Raw genomic sequence first — 24,387 nt, forward strand, 5'->3', positions numbered from 1 at the left:
AAGGGAGGAGACGAGTTAAAAAATTATTTTTAAGCCTCAAGGCAATTGAGACATGGAATGTGTATGTGTGCCATTCAGAGGGTGAGAAGGCAAGACAAAATATTTAAGTAGCTTTGAACGGCGTATGGTCGTAGGTGCCAAGGCACCTGTGAGTGTGTAAAGAACTGCATCACTACTGGGTTTTTCACGCTCAACAGTTTCCTGTGTGTATCAAGAATGGTTCACCATCCAAATTTGACCCAAATTGACACAAATTGATGCTGTTTTGAGGGCAAAAGGGGGTGCAACTCAATATTAGTCAGGTGTTCCTACTGTTTTTGTATACTCAGTGTATATACACACACGTTATCAGACACTAAGGAATTCATGAGATAAGAAATTGATGAATATTTATGTGCAAACACAGGCACGCAGTGCATGCATATACACGGCATTCAGAAAGTATTCAGACTGCTTGACTTTTTCCATATTTTGATACGTTACAGCCTTATTCACAAAAATGGATTAAAAAATAATAATAATCACACATAATACCCCATAATGACAAAGCAAAAACAGTTTTTTACACACTTTTGCAAATGTAAAACGGAAATATCACATTTTCATAAGTATTCAGATCCTTTACTCAGTACTTGAAGCATATTTGGCAGCGATTACAGCCAGATTACAGTGTCTTCTTGGGTATGACGCTTCAAGCTTGGTACACCTGTATTTGGGGAGTTTCTCCCATTCTTCTCTGCAGATCCTCTCAAGCGCTGTCAGGTTGGATGGGGAGCGTTGCTGCACAGCTATTTTCAGGTCTCTCCAGAGATGTTTGATCGGGTTCAAGTCCGGGTTCTGGCTGGGCCACTCCAAGGTCATTCAGAGACTTGTCCCAAAGCCACTCCGACGTTGTCTTGGCTGTGTGCTTAGGGTCATTGTCCTGTTGGAAGATGAACCTTTGCCCCAGTCTGAGCGCTCTGGAGCAGGTTTTCATCAAGGATCTCTCTGTTCTTTGTCTCCGTTCATCTTCCCCGAGATCCTGACTTGTCTCCCAGTACCTGCCGCTGAAAAACATCCCCAAAACTGCCACCACCATGCTTCACAGTAGGGATGGTGCCAGGTTTCCTCCAGACGTGACGCTTGGCATTCAGGCCAATGAGTTCAATCTTGGTTTCATCAGACCAGAGAATCTTGTTTCTCATGGTCTGAGAGTACTTTAGCTGCCTTTGGGCAAACTCCAAACGGGCTGTCATGTGCCTTTTACTGAGGAGTGGCTTCCATCTGGCCACTCTACCATAAAGCCCTGATTGGTGGAGTGCTGCAGAGATGGGGACCTTCAATTCCTTTGACCTCATGACTTGGTTTTTGCTCTGCCTGATTGGTTGAATGCTAGTTGTCACCTCCCTGACCAAGGCCCTTCTCTCCCAATTGCTCAGTTTGGCTGGGCAGACAGCTTTAGGAAGAGTCAGTGGTTCCAAACTTCTTCCATTTAAGAATGATGGTGGCCACTGTGTTCTTGGGGACCTTCAATTCTTCAGACATTTTTTGGTACCCTTCCGCAAATCTGTGCCTCGACAGAATCCGGTCCCGGAGCTCAACAAACATTTCCTTCGACCTCTTGGCTTGGTTTATGCTCTGATATGAAACTGCCAACTGTGGGACCTTATATAGACAAGTGCGTGCCTTTCCAAATCATGTCCAATCAATTGAATTGACCAAAGATGAATTCCAATCAAGTTATAGAAACATCTCAATGATGATCAATGGAAATAGGATACACCTGAGCTCAATTTTGACTCTTATAGGAAAGGGTCTGAATACTTATGTAAATAAGGTATTTCTGTTTTTATTTGTAAGAAATGTACAAACATTTCTAACCACCTGTTTTCGCTTTGTCATTATGGCATAGTGTGTAGATTGATGAGGGAAACAATTGATTTAATCCATTCTAGAATAAGGCTGTAACATAACAAAATGTGGAAAAAGTCAAGGGGCCTGAATACTTTCTGAATTCACTGTATATGCACATGTTATCGTCAACCTCACTGCCGAAAATGCACAAAATATACACACGCACGTGTGTGAACTTCAGCACAAAGACACCCCCCCCCCACACACACAAGCTAACTGATCCTCACAAAAACAAGCTGACTCCCATAAACAATTCATGACAGACACACACTACCCCCCCCCCCCCCCCCCACACACCCAGTGTCAGCGTGTACCTGGGGAGAGTAGGCAGATGGCCATGAGCAGCACGTGTTCCTCCTCGTGGAGGTTGAGTTTTTTCAGGCCAACCTGGAATTTGACCAGGGGCTCCAGCAGCTCCAGAGTGTGGCCCGCTGCAGGAGACAACACACACACACATACACACACTGTCAATCAGATCAGATAGCAATCACAATATACAGTACCAGTCAAATGTTTGGACCTACTCATTCAAGGGTTTTTATTTTAATTAAGAGTGTGCAAAACTGTCATCAAGGCAAAAGGGTGAATCTCAAATATAAAATATATTTGGATTTGTTTAACACTTTTTTGGTTCCGTATGTGTTATTTCATAATTTTGATGTTTTCACGATTGTTATACTATTATTCTGCAATGTAGAAAATAGTAAAAAATAGAGAAACACCCTTGAATGAGTAGGTTTGTCCAAACTTTTGACTGGTACTGTATCTCTCATTATATTGTTTGCCTAACACTAAGGATTTGTGTGGTTTTGTGAGATAAGAAATGGATTTAGAGTATATAATGTATGTGATGTTATACGATATATCTACACTGAACCAAAAATATAAACGTAAAGTGTTGGTCCCATGTTTCATGAGCTGAAATAAAATGTCTTTAAAATGTTGTGCACAGATTTGTTTTACATCCCTGCTAGTGAGCATTTGTCTTTGCTAAGATAATCCATCCACCTGACAGGTGTGGCATATCAAGAAGCTGATTAAACAGCATGATCATTACACAGGTGCACCTTGTGCTGTGGACAATAAAAGGCCACTCTAAAATGTGCAGTTTTCTCACACAGCACAATGCCACAGATGTCTCAAGTATTGAGGGAGCATGCAATTGGCATGCTGACTGCAGGAATGTCTACTAGAGCTGCTGCCAGAATGTTCATTTCTCTACCATAAACCAAGCCCAATGTCGTTGTAGAGAATTTGGCAGTACGTCCAACCGGCCCCTCAACTGCAGACCACATGTAACCACACAAGCCCAGGACCTCCACATCCGGCCACTTAACCTGCGGGTTTCGTATGAGACCAGCCACATGGACAGCTGATGAGAACCGTGGGCTTGCTTAAGCAAAGTATTTCTGCACAAACTGTCAAACTCATCTGCATGCTCGTCATCCTCACCAGGGCCTTGAGCAGACTGCAGTTCGGCGTCGTAACCAACTTTAATAGGCAAATGCTCATCTTCGATGGCCACTGGCACGCTAGAGAAATGTGCTCTTCACAGATTCATTCCTGTTTCAATTGTAGACGGCAGTCAGCGTGTACGGTGTCGTGTGGGCGACCGGTTTGCTGGTGTCAACGTTGTGAATAGAGTGCGATAGGGTTATGGTATGGGCATGACTAAGCTACAGACAACAAACACAATTGCATTTTATTGATGGCAATTTGAATGCACAGAGGTACCGTGACAAGATGCCAAGGCACATTGTTGTGCCATTAATCCGCTGCCATTACCTCATGTTTCAGCATGATATTGCACGGACCCATGACGCAAGGGTCTTCACACAATTTCTTGGAGTGGAAAATGTCCCAGTTCTTCCATGGCCTTCTTCCGTGGCCTTCTTCCGTGGCCTTCTTCCGTGGCCTTCTTCCGTGGCCTTCTTCCGTGGCCTTCTTCCATGGCAACAATTCCACAGGCCACACTGAACAGCCTGTTCAACTCTAACCGAAGGTGGTCACACCAGACACTGACTGGTTTTCTGATCCGCACCCCTACCTTTTATTTAAGGTATCCTGTGACCAACAGATACATATCTGTATTCCCAGTCATGTGGAATCCATAGACTAGGGCCAAATGAATTTATTTCAATTGACTGTTGTCCTTATATGAACTGTAACTCAGTACAATCTTTAAAATTGTTGCATGTTGCCTTTATATTTTTTGTTCAATGTATGTCTCTTATTCATTATAATTTAAAAGGCCAAACCGATCCTAGATTACAAGGGCCCAGGTAACAAATAACTGTTGATTATGGTTTCCCTAACACTCCTCTCAATGCCCTTTTCAAAGATGTATGGGTTTATTTCCAATTATTGATCGTCCGGTTTTCATATGGTTTCCCTAACACTAAGGATTTGTGTGGTTTCGTGAGATAAGAAATGGTTGAACTGAATAGCATACAAGTCCTAGTGTTGTAGACGGAAACTTGTAGTTCAACTCAGTCCACTTTAGTTAGGTGTTAAATGCAACTACATGTCTCCTGGTGGTCTACTTTGGATCATGACAAAAGGAAAATGAGAAAAAAGCAAGTTGCCAACTTAACAACCAAAAAGTACACTTCTGTGTTATCAATTGTTGAATGCATTTTTAGTTATTAATTATCTCTATTTACAATCATAGCCTGCTTACTCATATCGCCTTTTAACAAAGGAGAATGGGGTATCGCTAGACAAAAGCTGTCAAAGTAACTAGCTACGGAAGACAACAACAACAACAGCGTCATTTTGAGTGAAAATAAAAATGGGCACCACGCAAGGTTTTCCTTGTTTTCAGGAAAAGTCTGGCTAATTTGCTGTCGACTCAAATCTCCAAATGACTGGTCAGCCACAGAGATTCCGTGGCTAACTTGGGTTTGTCTTCGAGAACAAAACCAAATTCGTTCTGTGAGAGACCAGGCGCTTTGTGAGAGTGTCTTGGTCTAGAGTGACACTCTTCGGTTGATCTGTAAAAATACCCGAGGCTTAGTTGAAATGCAAATGAATGCTGTGCCTTGAGGGTCTGCTGATGGGTGTATGGTGTGTGTGTGTGTGTGAGAGTGCGTGTTCATAGGTACACGTGCTAAAGTGTGTTACACTCCATTTCAGCTTTCCTGGCGGAACTGACACACAGTCATGATAGGAAGGCCATGGGACATGTACTGGAGAGTGTATAACTGTGTGTTTTGTGCCTGCGCAAATGCATGCACTTTTGTTACCCTTTCTCGCTCACCTTTAGTGGCAGCAATAGTGGCCAAGTGAGTGTGTGCGTGTGTGTCACATTGCCTCGGCTTTCTGTAAAGTGGTGTCCCCACACAGTTTCAGAGCATGTCCTCTAAGCGAAATGACTGGTGTTTGTGAGTGTGCTTGTGTCATCGTTGACAGAGTACACTGGTTTTGACTGCATATACTTTGTGTGTGTGTCGATCCCGAGGTCTGTGTTCCGTCCTCACACATACATGTGTGTGCTTGCCAGCCTAAGTCTCGTACCTTTAGTGACGTCGTTGACGCAGTACTTGAAGTCGGGCCCTCCGCAGCTCCAGGACATGTCCTCCAGGTTGAAGGACTGGTTGGAGCGCAGCATGATCACCTCGATGGCACTCGACTTGAGCAGGGCAATCTGGTCCTCAGCCGTCAGCTCCCTGGAAGGATTTACAACCAGGGGTGTATTCATTAGTGCACACCGCAAAAAAAACAAAAACATTTTGCAGCGGGAAACAGAAACGAGCGTTTCTCATTGTTTAAGTCGTTTTTCTTCAGTTTGGTAGTTAATGAATGTGAATCAGGAAGGTGGCATCTGTTAAAAGAAGAGGACATAATCAGTCGGCTTACGGTCTTCGTACGGTCAGAAAGGGGTTAAAAGGATTGGGTTGTAGATTGAGATTTAGGAGACGGTTGGTTCCAGCCCACGATATCTGATTGGTCAAAAAATCAGTTGTTCCAGTTGCACAGTGGGCTAATGATCAGATGGGTTAAGTTAAAAGGCTGGGGTATCTAGATCTAGCTATAGTGGGTAAATATTGGAAGGATCTGGTAACACTTTAGGTAGATGGGGCACAAGATAGCAATTGGCTATTCATAACACCTTTATAAACTCCACTCATAAGTGGTGCTATAAGGAAGTTCATGTCATGTTCATGTCGGCGGGTTTTGCAACCCTGTCATTGAGTTACCAAAGATGTATGTATACCCATTAGTTTGAGCAGTTGTGTTGTGCAATCGAGATAAATAATTGTCTAGAGTTGTAAGGCGCTGTATCTCACACATGCACGGGTCCATGCACACACCCACACACAGCAAAAACATTTGAGTAACACAACCTTAGATTCAGTTGTGGGTAAGACATTCATAAAGTGTATAGTTTACAAGCATTTCGCTACACTTGCATTAACATCTGCTAACCACGTGTATGCGACAAATCACATTTGATTCGAGTCTTCGAGAAGCAATGGCTTTGTAACATTAATTGTAGCGCACTGACAAGCCTTTAAGCTCAAAGCTCTTCTTGGGTCAGAAGACAGCTTACGTGATCATTACTAACAATGCCCGTTACTGTGTCCTCGACCTCACTTTACTTTGCCACCCCGGGGGAGACAGAATGTACACAGTGACGACCACACACACGCCTAAGGTTACTGTGACGAAAGCCACTCGCGTCATGTGTAGGACAGATATCAGCTGCTGATAACAAAAGATAACAGAAATAATTGCATGTGTAGGCACACATGTCCTCGTTTGTAGGAACACTCAGACCCTTAAACGAGTAAACACACAAATAAGGCTTTGTTCACATTCATGCCACGTAGACTTAAATAGATTTTCAGGGCAACTGCTTTTACTCATATTGGAGTATGACATTACACATTTTTTTGCGCCCATTGTAGGAACACACACAAACACATGAACGCACACAATCTCTCTCTCAAAAAAAAAACAAGCACACAATGTAAAGTACATACCCCCCACACACACACATTACCCCCCTTGCTATCCCGTTATCCTCTACCTAATCCACCCACCCACCCCCTTCCCCCACTCGGCCCTCCACCCACCTGAAGCCAGGGATCATCTTGGCGAAGCCGATGACCTTTTGGATGCTGTAGCTGACCAGGTCGGCCAGGTGGGGCAGCATGGAGAGCTTGGAGCCGTCGTCGTCGGAATCCGGGCTGCCCCCCTGCTCCTGGTACATCATCAGCAGGTTACTGAAGTTCATCAGCTTAGTGTCCACCGACTCTATATGGAGGGAGGGTGGAGGAGAGATGGGGGGGGGGAGAGAAAGAGAGAGAGATTAGATGAGTGAAAAACTCTTCGGAGAAAAACAACATTCCCATCAGATTCTGCTGATAAAGGGAAAGGGGACACGGAGAGAGTGACAGAGAAAGAGTGAAAACATGAAAACACAAGAAAGAAACATGGCATCTCAGTCAGTAAGATAAAAAAAAAGCATGGATACTGCGGTAAACCACACACACACACACACTCGCACGTACACACACACACATGCGCACACACATCCACCCACCCACTCACATGTAAATCGAATGAATGACTCAACACAGAGCGAGGTTTGTTCATTGAGGAATGGAACACAGTGACCATCAGAAAACAGCTTAGATAAGAGTAAGAGAGAGAGAAACAGAAGTAGAGTGATAGACAGAAAGAGATACAACAAAAGGATGATACAGAGAGTTGAAGTCGGAAGTTTACATACACCTTAGCCAAATACATTTAAACTCAGTTTTTCACAATTCCTGACATTTAATCCTAGTAAAAATGTCATGTATTAGGTCAGTTAGGATCACCACTTTATTTTAAGAATGTGAAATGTCAGAATAATAGTAGAGAGAATGATTGATTTCAGATTTTGTTTCTTTCATCACATCCCCAGTGGGTCAGAAGTTTACATACACTCAATTAGTATTTGGTAGCATTGCCTTTATATTGTTTAACTTGGGTCAAATGTTTCAGGCAGCCTTCCACAAGCTTCCCACAATAAGTTGGGTGAATTTTGGCCCATTCCTCCTGACAGAACTGGTGTAACTGAGTCAGGTTTGTAGGCTTCCATGCTCACACAGTTCTGCCCACAAATTTTCTATTGGATTGAGGTCCGGGCTTTGTGATGGCCACTCCAATACCTTGACTTTGTTGTCCTTAAGCCATTTTGCCACAACTTTGGAAGTATGCTTGGGGTCATTGTCCATTTGGAATACCCATTTGCGACCAAGCTTTAACTTCCTGACTGATGTCTTGAGATGTTGCTTCAATATATCCACATAATTTTCCTCCCTCGTGATGCCATCTATTTTGTGAAGTGCACCAGTCCCTCTGGCAGCAAAGCACCCCCACAACATGATGCTGCCACCCACGTCATTCACGGTTGGAATGGTGTTCTTCTGCTTGCAAGTCTCCCCATTTTTCCTCCATTATGGCCAAACAGTTCTATTTTTGTTTCATCAGACCAGAGGACATTTCTCCAAAAAAGTACGATCTTTGTGCAGACTATTTGCATTGAACCCCCCCTTTTACGCCGCTGCTACTCTCTGTCGTTATCATCTATGCATAGTCACTTTAAAAACTCTACCTATATGTACATATTACCTCAATTACCTAGACTAATCAAGTGTCCCCGCACATTGACTCTATTTTACTGCTGCTCTTTAAGTACTTGTTACTTTTATTTACTATTCTTATTTGTACTGCATTGTTGGTTAGGGGCTCGTAAGTAAGCATTTCACTGTATTCGGTGCATATGACAATGAAAATTTGATTGACTGTTTTTGAAGGCAGGGAACGCAGGCTGTGAGGACCATGGCCCTCTGTGAGTTCATTTCATTATGAGGATGTGTTAATGGGAGACTGTGGTCTGAAGGGCTACAGGGAGTCCTGAGAAACCCCTGAAGATTCTAAGTAAAACCCCATGAGGGATTGACACACACACACACACACACACACACACACACACACACATACACACACACGGGAGCAGGAGTGAGCTCCCACACAAACACACAGGAATCAATCACTGGTGACAACTAACACCAATTGTGTGAGCTGCACCTCCCTCACCATGTGTCCGCTTCACCATCTGATTCTGAATTGCTCACCTTTTCCCATTTTGTTCTCTGTGTGTGTGTGTGTGTGTGCGTGCATACATGTCTAACGGAGGTAAGAATGTGCCATAAGCTCACTCCACAGCGAGCTTGAAATGTTGCCAGTGGTGCTATGGAAGATAATATTTTTCTATAGCACAACTGGAACGGTACGTTGTCAAAAAAAGGGTGGTCACGTGTTTGCCATCAGAGGATGACCGGTTCAAGCCCAGTAAGGGGACAGGGGCAGTGGAGGAAGCGAAGCTGTTAGCAGCACACTGACGTTTGTTTACCTGGAGAGTGGCTGAAGGAGTCAGATGAGGCATCAGATAGAGAGTGGAGAGAGGCAGCTCTGCTGGCACTGCGTGTCACTGGGCCTTCTCGGACCGGAGGCTAAAGGAAAACACACAAACCATTTAGTACACATTTTTACATGAATATAAAATCAAAACCCACAATCATGGCATTGCAAGCGCCATGCTCTACCAACTGAGGCTGACCGTAATTAGTAGACTGGTCGAATGTTTGGTGGATAAGCTGTTGGTCAACCGAGATTTTTAGTCGAGCAGTAGCATATATATACACTGCATTCGGAAAGTAATCAGACCCCTTCCCTTTTTCCACATTTTGTTACGTTACAGCCTTATTCTAAAATGGATTAAATAAAAAATTATTTAATTGATTAAATTGTTTTTTCCCCCCCATCAATCTACAAACACTAGCCCATAATGATAAAGCAAAAACGTTTTTTTTTGTACAAATTTTTGCTCATTTATTTTTTTTAACTACATGGAAATATTACATTTGCATAAGTATTCAGACCCTTTACTCAGTACTTTGTTGAAGCACCTTTGGCAGAGATTACAGCCTCGAGTCTTCTTGGGTATGTCACTACAAGCTTGGCACACCTGTATTTGTGGAGTTTCTCCCATTCTTCTCTGCAGATCCTCACAAGCTCTGTCAGGTTGGATGGGGAGCGTTGCTCTAAAGCTATTTTCAGGTCTCTCCAAAGACGTTTGATCAGGTTCATGTCTGGGCTCTGGCTGGGCCACTCCTGCGTTGTCTTGGCTGTGTGCTTAGGGTTGCTGTCCTGTTGGACGGTGAACCTTCGCCACAGTCTGAGAGCTCCTGAGCAGGTTTTCATTAAGGATCTCTCTGTACTTTGCTCCATTCATATTTGCCTCGATCCTGACTAGTCTCCCAGTCCCTGCCTCTAAAAAACATCCCCACAGCATGATGCTGCCACCAGCATGCTTCCCTGTCGGGATGGTGTCAGGTTTTCTCCAGACGTGATGCTTGGCATTCAGGCCAAAGAGTTCCATCTTGATTTTATCAGATCAGAGAATCTTGTTTAAGTGCCTTTTGGCAAACTGCTGTCATGTGCCTTTTACTGAGGAGTGGCTTCCATCTGGCCACTCTACCGTAAAGGCCTGATTGGTAGAGTGCTGCAGAGATGGTTGTCCTTCTGGAAGGTTCTCCCATCTCCACAGAGGAACCTTAGAGCTCTGTCAGAGTGACCATCGTGTTCTTGGTCACCTCCTTCACCAAGGCACTTCTCCCCCGATTTCTCAGTTTGGCCAGACACCCAGCTCTAGGAAGAGTCTCGGTGGTTCCAAACTTCTTCCATTTACGAATGATGGAGGCCACTGTGTTCTTGGGGACCTTTAATGCTGCAGAAAGGTTCTGCTACCCTTCACCAGATCTGTGCCTCAACACAATCTGCAGCAATTCCTTCGACTTCATGGCTTGGTTTTTGCTATGACTTTCAAATGTGGGACCTTATATAGACAGATGTGTGCCTTTCCAAATCATGTCCAATCAATTGAATTTACCACAGGTGGACTCCAAGTTGTAGAAACATCTCAAGGATGATCAATGAAAACAGGATGCACGTGAGCTCAATTTTGAGTCTCATAGCAAAGGGTCTGAATACTTATGTGAATAAGGTATTTCTGTTGTTAATTTTTTATCCATCTGCAAAAAAATCTAAAAATTTGTTTCACTTTGTCATTATGGGGTTTTGAGTGTAGAACGTAACAAGTTGTGAAAAAAGTGAAGGGGTCTGAATACTTTCCAAAGGCACCGTATGTAAAAAATACATTTAAAAAAAAAAATTGACCAATTGATTGGTCGTAAGGACTGACAACTTTCCAGTCAACCAATACTTTTTTAGTCGGGGAAAGCCCTACTACCAACTGAGCCATACAAGACCGCGAGTACTCAATGTAGTGTGTGTCACTGACCACTGGACAATTAAATGTCACACTGCACACTTCGGGAGTTTCATCCTTGGAGCTAGAACCACGATGATCAATTCAATGTAGCTTCCTCCTATATCGGTGTAGGTGTCTGACTGTTACTGTTGTTTGATTCTTGCTGTATTTACTATGTGGTTTGTGTGTGTAATGTCTGAGGTGAGCTAAGAATCTTCTTGTAGGACAATAAACGGCAATCTAGTCTGGCAATAGTGTGCAGGCAAACAGTCAATTTGTATGACTGCATGTACAGTATACTTTAATCTTTAAGTTCCTTGATAGGGAAATAAATTGTACTAAGGTAAATAAAAGGCAGAAATTGAGTTATGGAGTGGTCTGACTTCAACGCGAATGACGTCACTGAGGTGACCGAGTGGGAGTTAAGTCTATGTTGGGGGCCGCAGAAGTCCAGATACCAGAGAAGGAGTGGTATTTGCAGGTGTGGGGAGACTGGGTGTGAAGAAATGGAGTGGACACGGACTCTAACATACAGCGTATACATAATTGACACTGACCCTGGAGTAGGAAATGTCAGTTGTATAGACAGAGATACTGTAGTGGGTGTTGTGTAACATGATGGATGCTGGCAGAGTAGCAAATAGTATCAGGGTAGGGCTTATCTGTGGACAATTGAAATAAGAGTGGTGTTAGGAAGTGGAGTATGGTGTTACAGAGTTGACACTAGCGTAACAGAGTTGGCACTGGTGGAATGGAGTGGAGACTTGTGGTAGAGAGTGGAGACTGGTGCTTTAGAGTGAATACTGGTGTTACAGATCAGAGACTAGTGTATTAAGTGAAGACAGGTATTAAAGTGAAGGCTGGTATTATAGAGTTGAGTCTGGTGTTACGGAGTGGAGGCTGGTGTTACGGGGGGGGGCTGGTGTTATGGAGGGGAGGCTGGTGTTATGGGGGGGCTGGTGTTACGGAGTGGAGGCTGGTGTTACGGAGTGGAGGCTGGTGTTACGGGGAGGGGGGGGGGCGGTGTTACTGGTGTTACGGAGGGGGGGCTGGTGTTACGGAGGGGAGGCTGGTGTTACAGAGTGGAGGCTGGTGTTACGGAGTGGAGGCTGGTGTTACGGAGTGGACACGGACCCTGAAGCGGTTGAAGTCAGAGTAGGAGTCGTCGTAGGTCTTGTGGTGAGCCTCCACCAGCGTGGCGATGACCTGGCTCTGCTCCTCGCTCAGCCGGGGTCGCTGCGCCTCCCTCTGCGCCTCCTCATCCTTTCTCCGTTGAATCAGGTCCTTCTTCCTCTGCACCTCCTCGTCTGTCAGAATAACTGGGAGAAAGAGGTTTAGAAGGAGAGAGATCAGGGTTATAAAAAAGGATGAGAGAGAGAGAGAGAGAATGAGAGAGAGAGAGAGAGAGAGAGAGAGAATGAGAGAGAGAATGAGAGAGAGAGAGAGAGAGAGAGTTAAAGAAAAAGAGAATGTGCCCAAAATAAATCATTTCTGGGTTACAATTAAGTACCTTACTGTAGATTTCCATTAAAATGGCAAAAAACGATTTCTCACGCAATAATTTTGCTAGAACTGTCTAGGAGTGGTATGAGTGGAAAGGAGAAAACTGAAAAGTAGCTGTAATTGGCAAAACTCTCTTTATTGGTCTATTTACCAATTTAACGCATGGTGATGTCATGCTGATTAGATCAGAAAATTACACAGCCATTTTTTCCCCCACACTTTTACAGTGTTAGTTTCATCAGATGTTGTACTGTGCAACATAAAACACAGGAAAAGCTGACTTGTGACTGGGCCTTTAAGGAGTTTAAAGGAGAGAGAGGAGCTCCAAAGAAAGAAATGGTGCGACAGAAAGTGAGGAATGGAGATATAACCATGAGTATATCAGACCGAAATGATTGGGACGAGGGCGGTATGGACAAAATATCATATCGCAATATTTTTCTCATTTTCGACGGCATGGTGGTATTTGACTGTATTCAATGTTTCTGAGAAATACAAGTTTGAAATGTGTTTTTATGATTCGTAGATGACCCAAGAATGGCAACAAACTAATTTGAAGTGATTTAAATGATCTTTCTCCATTAAGATTGTTTTACACTGAAACAAACTAGGACAAAACTGACAGTGAAATGTTCCACTTTGTAGAACTTTTCATTTAATTTAGCATTGTATCAAAATATAACTATAAACTCAGCAAAAAAAGAAACGTCCCTTTTTCAGGACACTGTCTTTCAAATACAATTCATAAAAATATAACCAAATAACTTCCAACATCTTCATTGTAAAGGGTTTAAACACTGTTTACCATGCTTGTTCAATGAACCATAAACAATGAATGAACATGCACCTGTGGAACGGTCGTTAAGACACTAACAGCTTACAGACAGTAGGCAATTAAGGTCACAGTTATGAAAACTTAGGACACTAAAGGCCTTTCTACTGACTCTGAAAAACCAAAATAAAGATGCCCAGGGTCCCTGCTCATCTGCGTGAATGTGACGTAGGCATGCTGCAAGGAGGCATGAGGACTGCAGAAGTGGCCAGGGCAATAAATTGCAATGTCTGTACTGTGAGACGCCAAAGACAGTGCTACAGGGAGGCAGGGCGGACAGCTGATCGTCCTCGCAGTGGCAGACCACGTGTAACACCTGCACAGGATCGGTACATCTGAACATCACACCTGTGGGACAGGTACAGGATGGCAACAACAACTGCCCGAGTTACACCAGGAACGCACAATCCCTCCATCATTGTTCAGACTGTCCACAATAGGCTGAGAGAGGCTGGACTGAGGGCTTGTAGGCCTGTTGTAAGGCAGGTCCTCATCAGACATCACCGGCAACGACGTCGACTATGGGCACAAACCCACCGTCGCTGGACCAGACAGGACTGACAAAAAGTGCTCTTCTCTGACCAGTTGCGGTTTTGTCTCACCAGGGGTGATGGTCGGATCCGCGTTTATCGTCGAAAGAACGAGCATTACACGAGGCCTGTACTCTGGAGTGGGATCAATTTGGAGGTGGAGGGTCCGTCATGGTCTGGGACGGTGTGTCACAGCATCATCGGACTGAGCTTGTTGTCATTGCAGGCAATCGCAATGCTGTGCGTTACAGGGAATACATCCTCCTCCCTCATGTGGTACCCTTCCTGCAGGCTCATCCTGACATGACCCTCCAGCATGACAATGCCACCAGCCATACTGCTCGTTCTGTGCATGATTTCCTGCAAGACAGGAATGTCAGTGTTCTGCCATGGCCAGTAAAGCGCCTGGATCTCAATACCATTGAGCACGTCTGGGACCTGTTGGATCGGAGAGTGAGGGCTAGGGCAATTCCCCCCAGAAACATCTGGGAACTTGCTGGTGCCTTGGTGGAAGAGTGGGGTAACATCCCACAGCAAGAACTGGGAAATATGGTGCAGTCCATGAGGAGGAGATGCACTGCAGTACTTAATGCAGCTGGTGGCCACACCAGATACTGACTGTTACTTTACATTTTGACCCCCCCTTTGTTCAGGGACACATGATCCAATTTCTGTTAGTCATATGTCTGTGGAACTTGTTCAGTTTATGTCTCTGTTGTTGAATCTTGTTATGTTCATACAAATATTTACACATGTTAAGTTCGACAGCGAGAGGACGTTTCTGTTTTGCTGAGTTTTAGATGGTTTTGTAAAAATCCATATAGGTGTGCGTGCGGATTCATACTGGTAAACCGGTATTCACAATATATCGTCCAGCCCTAATTGGGACTTAGGCAAAATAGAGATGTTAACACTGATGCTGTGTGTGTGTCAGAACCAGCGTGTGTAAGTGTGTGTGTGTACACAAACACAAGCCAGCGTGTGCTCTACGATGTGATGAGGCTGCCGCGGCGCTCGCATCGAAGGGGCTTGTTGTTGTCAGGGGGGTGTCCGTGAAAAAAAGACTCCCTAGTGCTGTCGTCAACACAGCGCGCATTGTCTCCGTTCCGTTCCGCCTGTTGTTGCCCCAGCCACTGAATTAGCTCACACTCTGCTCCGCACTACAACATGTTGTTGTTCATGCAGCAGCAGCTCCAAGAGCAGCAACAGCAGCAGCATAAGTGCATTCCAATGGCTCCCATTCATGTACAGTGTTTGGAGCGGTGGCGTCACTCTCTGGGAATTCACTGTTCATTCTCAGGGGGAGAACAACATCCGGAACCAGCCCCTGCTTCAAATACAAATTATAAACACCCGCCTGGACAATATCCGGATTTCACGGGAAAACAACAGAACGACCAAACCTTCCATTTACGGACTCTGAAAACAAACAGTCCATTGCATTGAAGCGTGGCCAAAACATCAGCAGGTGTCTAAAGTTCAGATGGGCGCATAATGTACAGGTTCTCCCAGAACGATCTAGTACTTCTAGTGAACATTATAAACATTCTCATGAGGGCAATGGCCAAGAAGGACTTGACCAAGGAGTCCCAACGTTGTGTAACACTATTGGTATATAACAAACACTATACGGCGTGTGCATGCCTTGCCCTCAACAGGCATGGGGGGGGGGTAGATGGCACTGTGATATGTGTCCAGTGTGTGCGTGTGTTTGTTATTGCTATTGGCACGCTAATACATGCTTTAAGGCTGACATGATTTGCTTCTAAGAGGAAAGGAGCTTTTATTTCATTTTAAATTCCCATTTTCCTCCAAGAGTGGCTGAATTATTTCCTGTTATCAGTGTGTCATTACACACCATCAACAGTTTCCTAACAACAGACTGATAGAAGCACATCTCTCTCTCTCTCTCTTCAGTGCACTTTCTACTCTTTTCAACACACACACATCGTCACGGTTCAAGAGATCGTTCATAATTCAAGAGATCATTCAGCCACTCATGGAGGAAAATGAGTGTATTTGCCTTGCAACCGGCTGAAAATACATTTCATCCTGTAGTGCTCTTCAGAGTAAAATGACATTTTTCTTTGCTCGATCATGTGTATGTCTGACCTTATACCTCAGTAGGACAACACCACATGGTTCAGTGGCTCAAACCTAGTGTTTCTTAGTCCTGGACCTGGGTGCACCTTCTTGTTTTTGCCCTAGCACTACACACCTGATTCCACTAATCAAAGGTTTGATGATGAGTTGATTATATGAATCAGGTGTGTAGTGCTAGGGCAAAAACAAGAAGAAAACAGTCAGGAAGAAAACAAGCAATTCTGATGGAAGAGATGAGGAAGGAGGAGTGGGATAAGGTTTCCCCTAGGCAGTGCTCTACGGTCAGTTTTGCATTATACTCCCTAAAAGCTGATGGTAAGATTTGGGAAAAGGGAAGCTGATCTCATACACGCACATTCCTTAACCATGCTGGTCTGTCTTAGGTCAGTTTTGCCTTATTCCCCCGAATGGCTGACATTAGGATTTACTGAAGCGGAAACTGATCCTGGATCTGTGTACAAGACACTCACACTCCTTCATCATGCCGATGTCCACGCAGCGCTTGAGCCGGCAGGCCTGGCAGTGGCGGCGGTTGTCCTTGGTTATGGTGCAACTGCCGTTGAAGGGACAGGTGAAGCTGGCCTTGCGCTTCATACTGCGCCTGAAGACGAAGAGGGGGAAGAGGGAAAGATAGGGATAGAGCGAGGGAGCGAGAGAGGGAATGTGATGAGAGATAAGGTTCTTATATCGGGCGCTGAATTTGGCGTGACCCTTTTGCCACACTTCACACAGCGTGATACTACTTCTGAATGATTTCTTTCAAATCTATATTACAATAACCAGACTAAATTAACATAACGATAAATAGAAAGATACATTTAGAACATTAATGTGCATCACAGTTTTTTAAATATTACCCTTAAAACTACTAGTACTACTTTGAATGTTATCATTATCAATTGATAACAAGCCCATATTAGCAGAGTTGTTTCATTTCAAACTTCACATTTCTCTAGTACTGGCTACTTGTATTTAACAATATCATCATAATGTCCTCGATGAGTGGTCTGTTTGGTTGATGCCGGTAATTTCCGGTTTATCTTCCCGGCTCTACTAACCATCAGTTCGAAGTGGGATCATAGTGTAATAGTTACATAAATATTTATGTCCTTCACCTTTTCATTCTGGATCCTACTCAAAGGAGCACAACCATGAACACATTCCAGTCGAGGCAAAAAGAGAGAGAGGGATGCTTAAAAGCCATGCATAATGACTAACAGAAACGCACATGTAAACATTCGTGACACAAATACACACACACACACACACACAAAGTGTTCAATCAAAATATACTTTATATTTGAGATTCTTCAAAGTAGCCACTATTTTCCTTGATGACAGCTTTGCACAATCTTATGGCTGCAGGGGCAGTATTGAGTAGCTTGGATGAAAGGTGCCCAGAGGTTCCCAGAGTAAACTGCCTGCTCCTCAGTCCCAGTTGCTAATATATGCATATTATTATTGGTGTTGGATAGAGAACACTCTGAAGTTTCTAAAACTATTTGAACGATGTCTGTGAGTATAACAGAACTCTTTTGGCAGGCAAAAACCTGAGAAGAAATCCAAACAGGAAGTGGGAAATCTGTGGTTGGTTGATTTTCAGTCCAGCCCCTATTGACGACACAGTGGGATATTGGTTATGTTGCACTTCCTAAGGCTTCCACTAGATGTCAACCGATTCTACTGTGAAGTGGGACCGAATGAGAGAGGAATGAGTCAGAGGTTTCACATTTCACATGAGAGGTAGCTGCGTTCCTTTGCTTTTCTGAAGACAAAGGAATTCTCCGGGTTAGAATATTATTGAAGTTATGTTAAAAACATCCTAAAGATTGATTCCATACATCGTTTGACATGTTTCTATGGACAGTAACGGAACTTTTTGACATTTTGTCTGCAACAAGGGAACGTGCTTCATGACTTTGGATTTGTTTACCAAACGTGTTAACAAAAGTAGCTCTTTGGACAAAATTTATGGACATTATCGAACAAATCAAACATCTAATGTGGAACTGGGATTCCTGGGAGTCCATTCAGATGAAGATCATCAAAGTTAAGTGAATATTTATAATGCTATTTATGACTAATGTTGACTACCCAATATGGAGGATATCTTCTTGGCTGCTTTGTTGTCTGAAAGCTGTACTCAGATTATTGCATGGTTTGCTTTTTCCGTAAAGCTTTTTTGAAATCTGACACAGCGGTTGCATTAAGGAGAAGTGTATCTATATTTCCATATCTAACAATTGTATTTTCATCTACATTTATAATTAGTATTTCTGTAAAATGATGTGGCACTCTGCAATATCACCGGATGTTTTTGGAACTAGTGAACATAACGCGGCCAATGTATACTGAGATTTTTTTATATAAATATGCACTTTATCGAGCAAAACATACATGTATTTGTAATATGAAGTCCTATGAGTGTCATCTGATGAAGATCATCAAAGGTTAGTGATTCAATTTATCTCTTTGTGCTTTTTGTGACTCCTCTCTTTGGCTGAAAAATGGCTGTTTTTCTGTGTTTTTCTGTGGCTTGGCTCTGACCTAACATAATTGTTTGTGGTACTTTCGCTGTAAAGCCTATTTGAAATCGGACACTTTGGTGGGATTAATAACAAGATTACCTTTAAAATGGTATAAAATACATGTATGTTTGAGAAATTGTAATTATGAGATTTCTGTTGTTCTGTTGCTCTGCACTTTCACTGGCTGTTGTCATATCAATCCCGTTAACAGGGTTGCAGCCCTAAGAAGTAAACACTTTTTTGGTTACTACATGATTCCATATGTTATTTCATAGTTTTGATGTCCTGACTATTATTATAGAATGTAGAAAAAAGTAAAAAATAAAGAAAATCCCTAGAATTAGTAGGTGTGTCCAAATGTTTGACTGGTACTCTATTCATGATGCGACATCTGCATTTCTCCCTTTCTGTCGCACCTGTCTTTAAACCCCTTAAGCCTAATTTCTTCTCCTTCAACAACACATTCTCTCTTTCTTTAATGCATAATTACTGTAAATAAATTAGTTTTGTTTTTTGACACACACACAAACACACACACACACACACACACACACACACACACACACACACACACACACACACGTCTGTCTGTCTGTCTGTAAGAGAGAGAGAGTGTTTAACAACGTGATAAGGAGTCAAATCAAATGGTATTTGTCACACGTGCCGTGAAATGCTTACTTACAAGCCCTTAACCAACAATGCAGTTCAAGAAATAGAGTTAAAGTATTTACTAAATAAAATTTGATTTAAAAAAAAAGTAACACAATAAAATAACAATAACGAGGCTATATCAAATCAAAGGTTATTTGTCACATGTGCCAAATACAACAGGTACCTTACAGTGAAATGCTTACTTAGAAGCCCTAAACCAACAATGCAGTTAAGAAAAAAACAAGTGTTAAGAAAGTAGTTACTAAATAAACTGAAGTAAACAATAAACATAACAAATAATTAAGGAGCAACAATAAAGTAACAGTAACGAAGCTATAAACTGGGGGTACCGGTACTGAGTCAATGTTTCAGGGTACAGGTTAGTCGAGGTAATTTGTACATGTAGGTAGGGGTAGTGACTATGCATATAGATAATAAACAGCGAGTAGCAAATATAGGGGTGGGGGGGTCAATGTAAATAGTCCGGGTGGCTATTTGATTAATTGTTCAGCAGTCTTATGGCTTGAGGGTAGAAGCTGTTAAGAAGCCGTTTGGACCTAGATTTGGTGCTCCGGTACTGCTTGCTGTGCGTTAGCAGAGAGAACAGGCTATGACTTGGGTGACTGGGGTCTGACTATTTTTTGGGCCTTCCTCTGACACCGTCTAGTATATACAGTGCATTCAAAAAGTATTCAGACCCCTTGACTTTTTCCACATTTTTTTACATTACAGCCTTATTGTAAAACATATTAAATTGCCTTTTTCCCTCATCAATCTACACACAATACTCCATAATGACAAAGAAAACCAAGTTTTTTCTGACATTTTTACAATTATTCAGACCCTTTACGAAATACTTTGTTGAATTTTTATTTATTTATTTATATATATATATTTATTTTACCTTTATTTAACTAGGCAAGTCTGTTAAGAACTAATTCTTATTTACAATGGCGGCCTATCCCGGCCAAACCCTAACCCGGACAACGCTGGGCCAATTGTGCACCGCCCTATGGGACTCCCAATCACGGCCTGTTGTGATATTTGCCTTTTTGGCAAACTCCATTCAGGCTGTCATGTGCCTTTTACTGAGGAGTGGCTTCCGTCTGGCCACTCTACCATAAAGCCTGATTGGTTGAATGCTAGTTGTCACCTCCCTGACCAAGGCCCTTCTCTCCCAGCTTTAGGAAGAGTCGGTGGTTCCAAACTTCTTCCATTTAAGAATGATGGCGGCCACTGTGTTCTTGGGGACCTTCAATTCTTCAGACATCTTTTGGTACCCTTCCGCAAATCTGTGCCTCGACAGAATCCTGTCCCGGAGCTCAACAAACAATTCCTTCGACCTCTTGGCTTGGTTTTTGCTCTGATATGAAACTGCCAACTGTGGGACCTTATATAGACAGGTGTGTGCCTTTCCAAATCATGTCCATTCAATTGAATGTACCACAGATGGACTCAAATCAAGTTGTAGAAACAAGGATGATCGATGGAAACAGGATGCACTTGAGCTCAATTTCGAGTCTCATAGCAAAGGGCCTGAATAATTAAGGTACATGTCTTCATTTTGAATACATTTGTAAAAAATTGTGTGTAGATTGATGAGGAAAACATGTAATTTAATACATTTTAGAATAAGGCTGTAACAAAATGTGTTAAAAGGGAAGGTGTCTGAATACATTCCGAATGCACTGTAGGTCCCGGATGGTGGGAAGCTTGGCCGCAGTGATGTACTGGGCCATACGCACTAAACTTGCGGTCGGATGCCGAGCAGTTGCCATACCAGGCGGTAATACGAACGGTCAGGATGCTCTCGATGGTACAGCTGTAGAACTTTTTGAGGATCCGGGAAACCATTCCAAATCTTTTCAGTCTCCTGGGGGGGTGCCCTATTCACAACTGTCTTGTGTGTTTGGACCATGATAGTTTGTTGGTGATGTGGACACCAAGGAACATGAAACTCTCGACTCGCTCCACTACAGCCCCGTCGATGTGAATGGGGGCGTGTTCGGCCCTCCTTTTCCTGTAGACTTGCTCACGTTGATGGAGAAGTTTTTGTCCCGTCGAGTCCAGGATTCAGTTGCAGAGGGAGGTGTTTAGTCCCAGGGTCCTTAGCTTAGTGATGAGCTTTGTGGGCATTATGGTGCTGAATGCAAAGCTGTAGTCAATGAACAGCATTCTCACATATGTGTTCCTTTTGTCCAGGTGGGAAAGGGCAGTGTGGAGTGCGATTGAGATTGTGTCATCTGTGGATCTTTTGGGGCGGTATGCAAATTGGAGTGGGTCTAGGGTTTTCGGGATGATGATGTTGATGTGAGCCATGACCAGCCTTTCAAAGTACTTCATGGCTACCGACATGAGTGCTACAGGGCGGTAGTCATTTAGGCAGGTTACCTTCGTTTTTTGGGGCACAGGGACTACGGTGGTCTGCTTGAAACATGTTACGTATTACACACTTGGTCAGGATTTCTTTTTTAAATGTCAGTGAAAACACTTGCCAGTTGGTCCGTGCATGATCTCAGTACACGTCCTGGTAATCCGATTGGCCCTGCGGCCTTGTGACTGTTGACCTGTTTAAAGGTCTTGCTCACATCGGCTACAGAGAGTGTGATCACACAGTTGTCCAGAACAGCTGGTGCTCTCATGCATGCTTCAGTGTTGCTTGCCTTGAAGCGAGCATAAAAGGCATTTAGCTCGTCTGGTAGGCTTGCGTCATTGGGCAGCTCAAGGCCCACAATGGAGGGTCTTGTTGTTGCCAGGAAGTGTGTGCATGTGCATGTGTTTACGTCTGTCCATACCTGAAGAAGCCCTTGCAGCCCTCGCAGGTCATGGCATTGAAGTGGAATCCGGAGGCCTTGTCCCCGCACACACCACAGATCCGCGGCACGTTCCTGTCAAACTCATCATTGGCCAGAGTGGTGGTACTCACAGCCGTAGTCTCCATTACTACAGAGATAGAGAGAGTGAGGAGGAAGAGAGACAGAGAGCAAGAGAGAGAAAGTGTGAGAGAATGAGTGAGGGGGGTGAGATGGAGTGGGAGAGAGGGAGATAGAGAAATAGAGAGCGATAGAAGGAGAAAGGGAAAAAAAGGCACATCAACAACCGTTAACCTGCAATGAACACTGTGGGATTGGTTAGTATGTGATCGGTCCTCTGACCCCCTTCGGACCTATGGCTGAATTGTGGGTCATGTATGTATACTGTTGAATTGTATGGCTGCATAGACAAACCATCTTGAAATAAGATACATATCAGACAGACAGAAATATCAGTGTGTTCGTATCATGTGTGTGTGCGTGTGTGTGTGTGTCAGAGAAGAAGGAAGCAAATATTTGCATGTGGAAATTGTTTGACGAAACGAAACGTGACAACATCTTGCCCAAAATCTTATGGTCATTGCAGAACAATGTCACCTCTCAAAAACCCAACCCCTCGTCCAAGTCGTTGGAGGCGGAAACAGGTAAAGTACAGGATTGCCAGACAGGGCGAAGCATGGTGGGTGGCTCTACCACCCGGGCCGCTAAGGTTACCAAAAAGGCCTGTCTGGAAACACGCTGGCCAACAGGGCCCTGGTAAAGCTAGGTGGACCAATCATCCACTTAGTGGTAAATACCATTTACAGAAACATTCACAAAGAAACTACAGCAAGATTTGGAAAAGGAAGGTGTCTCAAGTCAGACAAGAACAATGCTGCACAACCAAAACCGAAAGGAAGTTGCACAGTTGACCCCCCTTCAACCACAGAGAACAATTCAGTGACTTCTGTGCATTCCACAACCTTGCCATTGGAGGGATTGTCTTCCCACACAAAAGAGTGCACAACGCCACATAGGTATCTCGAGACCACACCAAGGAAAACCAGATATGTAGATCCTAAACTCAGCAAAGAAAGAAAAGTCCCTTTTTCAGGACCCTATCTTTCAAAGACAATTCGTAAAAATCCAAATACCTTCACAGATCTTCATTGTAAAGGTTTTAAACACTGTTTCCCATTCTTGTTCAATGAACCATGGACAATTAATGAACATGCACAGGATCGGTACATCCGAACATCACTCCTGCGGGACAGGTACAATCCCTCCATCAGTGCTCAGATAGTCCAGCCTCTCTCAGCCTATTGTGGACAGAGGGCTTGTAGGCCTGTTGTAAGGCAGGTCCTCACCAGACATCACCGGCAACAACGTCGACTATGGGCATAAACCCACCGTCGCTGGAAAAGACAGGACTGGCAAAAAAATGCTCTTCATTGACGAGTCATGGTTTTGTCTCACCAGGGGTGATGGTCGGATTCGGGTTTATCGTCAAAGGAATGAGCGTTACACTGAGGCCTGTACACTGGTGCGGGATTGATTTGGAGGTGGTCATGATCTGGGACGGTGTGTCACAGCATCATCGGACTGAGCTTGTTGTCATTGCAGGCAATCGCAATGCTGTGCGTTACAGGGAATACATCCTCCTCCCTCATGTGGATCTCTTCCTGCAGGCTCATCCTGACATGATCCTCCAGCATGACAATGCCACCAGCCATACTGCTCATTCTGTGCGTGATTTCCTGCAAGACAGGAATGTCGGTGTTCTGCCATGGCAAGCGAAGAGCCTGGATCTCAAGAGTGAGGGCTAGGGCCATTCCCCCCAGAAATGTCCGGGAACTTGCAGGTGCCTTGGTGGAAGTGTAGGGTAACATCTCACAGCAAGAACTGGCAAATTGGGTGTAGTCCATGAGGAGGAGATGCACTGCAGTACTTAATGCAGCTGGTGGCCACACCACATATTGACTGTTACGTTTGATTTTGTTCAGGGACACATTATTCCATTTCTGTTAGTTACATGTCTGTGGAATTTGTTTCATTTATGTCTCAGTTGTTGATTCTTGTTATGTTCATACAAATATTTACACATGTTAAGTTTGCTGAAAATAAACGCAGTTGACAGTGAGAGGACGTTTATTTTTTTGCTGAGTTTATATGCATCAGCAAAATGCAGCATCAGACCACCACCTCATAATAGGACTGCTCATGCTGA

At 43.7% G+C, this 24,387-nt stretch overlaps 1 protein-coding gene across 3 annotated transcripts in view; it reads right to left on the bottom strand.

The window, feature by feature from the left end:
- Positions 1-24,387, bottom strand: part of LOC135539608 (vitamin D3 receptor B) — a 74,809-nt gene that overhangs the window by 11,776 nt on the left and 38,646 nt on the right. For all 3 annotated transcript variants that reach the window (XM_064965589.1, XM_064965588.1, XM_064965587.1), the window contains exons 3-9: positions 22,164-22,311; positions 16,660-16,790; positions 12,356-12,540; positions 9,302-9,401; positions 6,972-7,152; positions 5,410-5,561; positions 2,208-2,324 (exon numbers count right to left, since the gene is read on the bottom strand). In XM_064965589.1, coding sequence (XP_064821661.1) covers positions 2,208-2,324; positions 5,410-5,561; positions 6,972-7,152; positions 9,302-9,401; positions 12,356-12,540; positions 16,660-16,790; positions 22,164-22,311 — 1,014 coding nt within the window. The remainder of the gene's footprint in view (positions 1-2,207; positions 2,325-5,409; positions 5,562-6,971; positions 7,153-9,301; positions 9,402-12,355; positions 12,541-16,659; positions 16,791-22,163; positions 22,312-24,387) is intronic.

The sequence above is a fragment of the Oncorhynchus masou genome, chromosome 5 (genome assembly GCF_036934945.1).
Source record: "Oncorhynchus masou masou isolate Uvic2021 chromosome 5, UVic_Omas_1.1, whole genome shotgun sequence".
Lineage (NCBI taxonomy): Eukaryota > Metazoa > Chordata > Actinopteri > Salmoniformes > Salmonidae > Oncorhynchus > Oncorhynchus masou.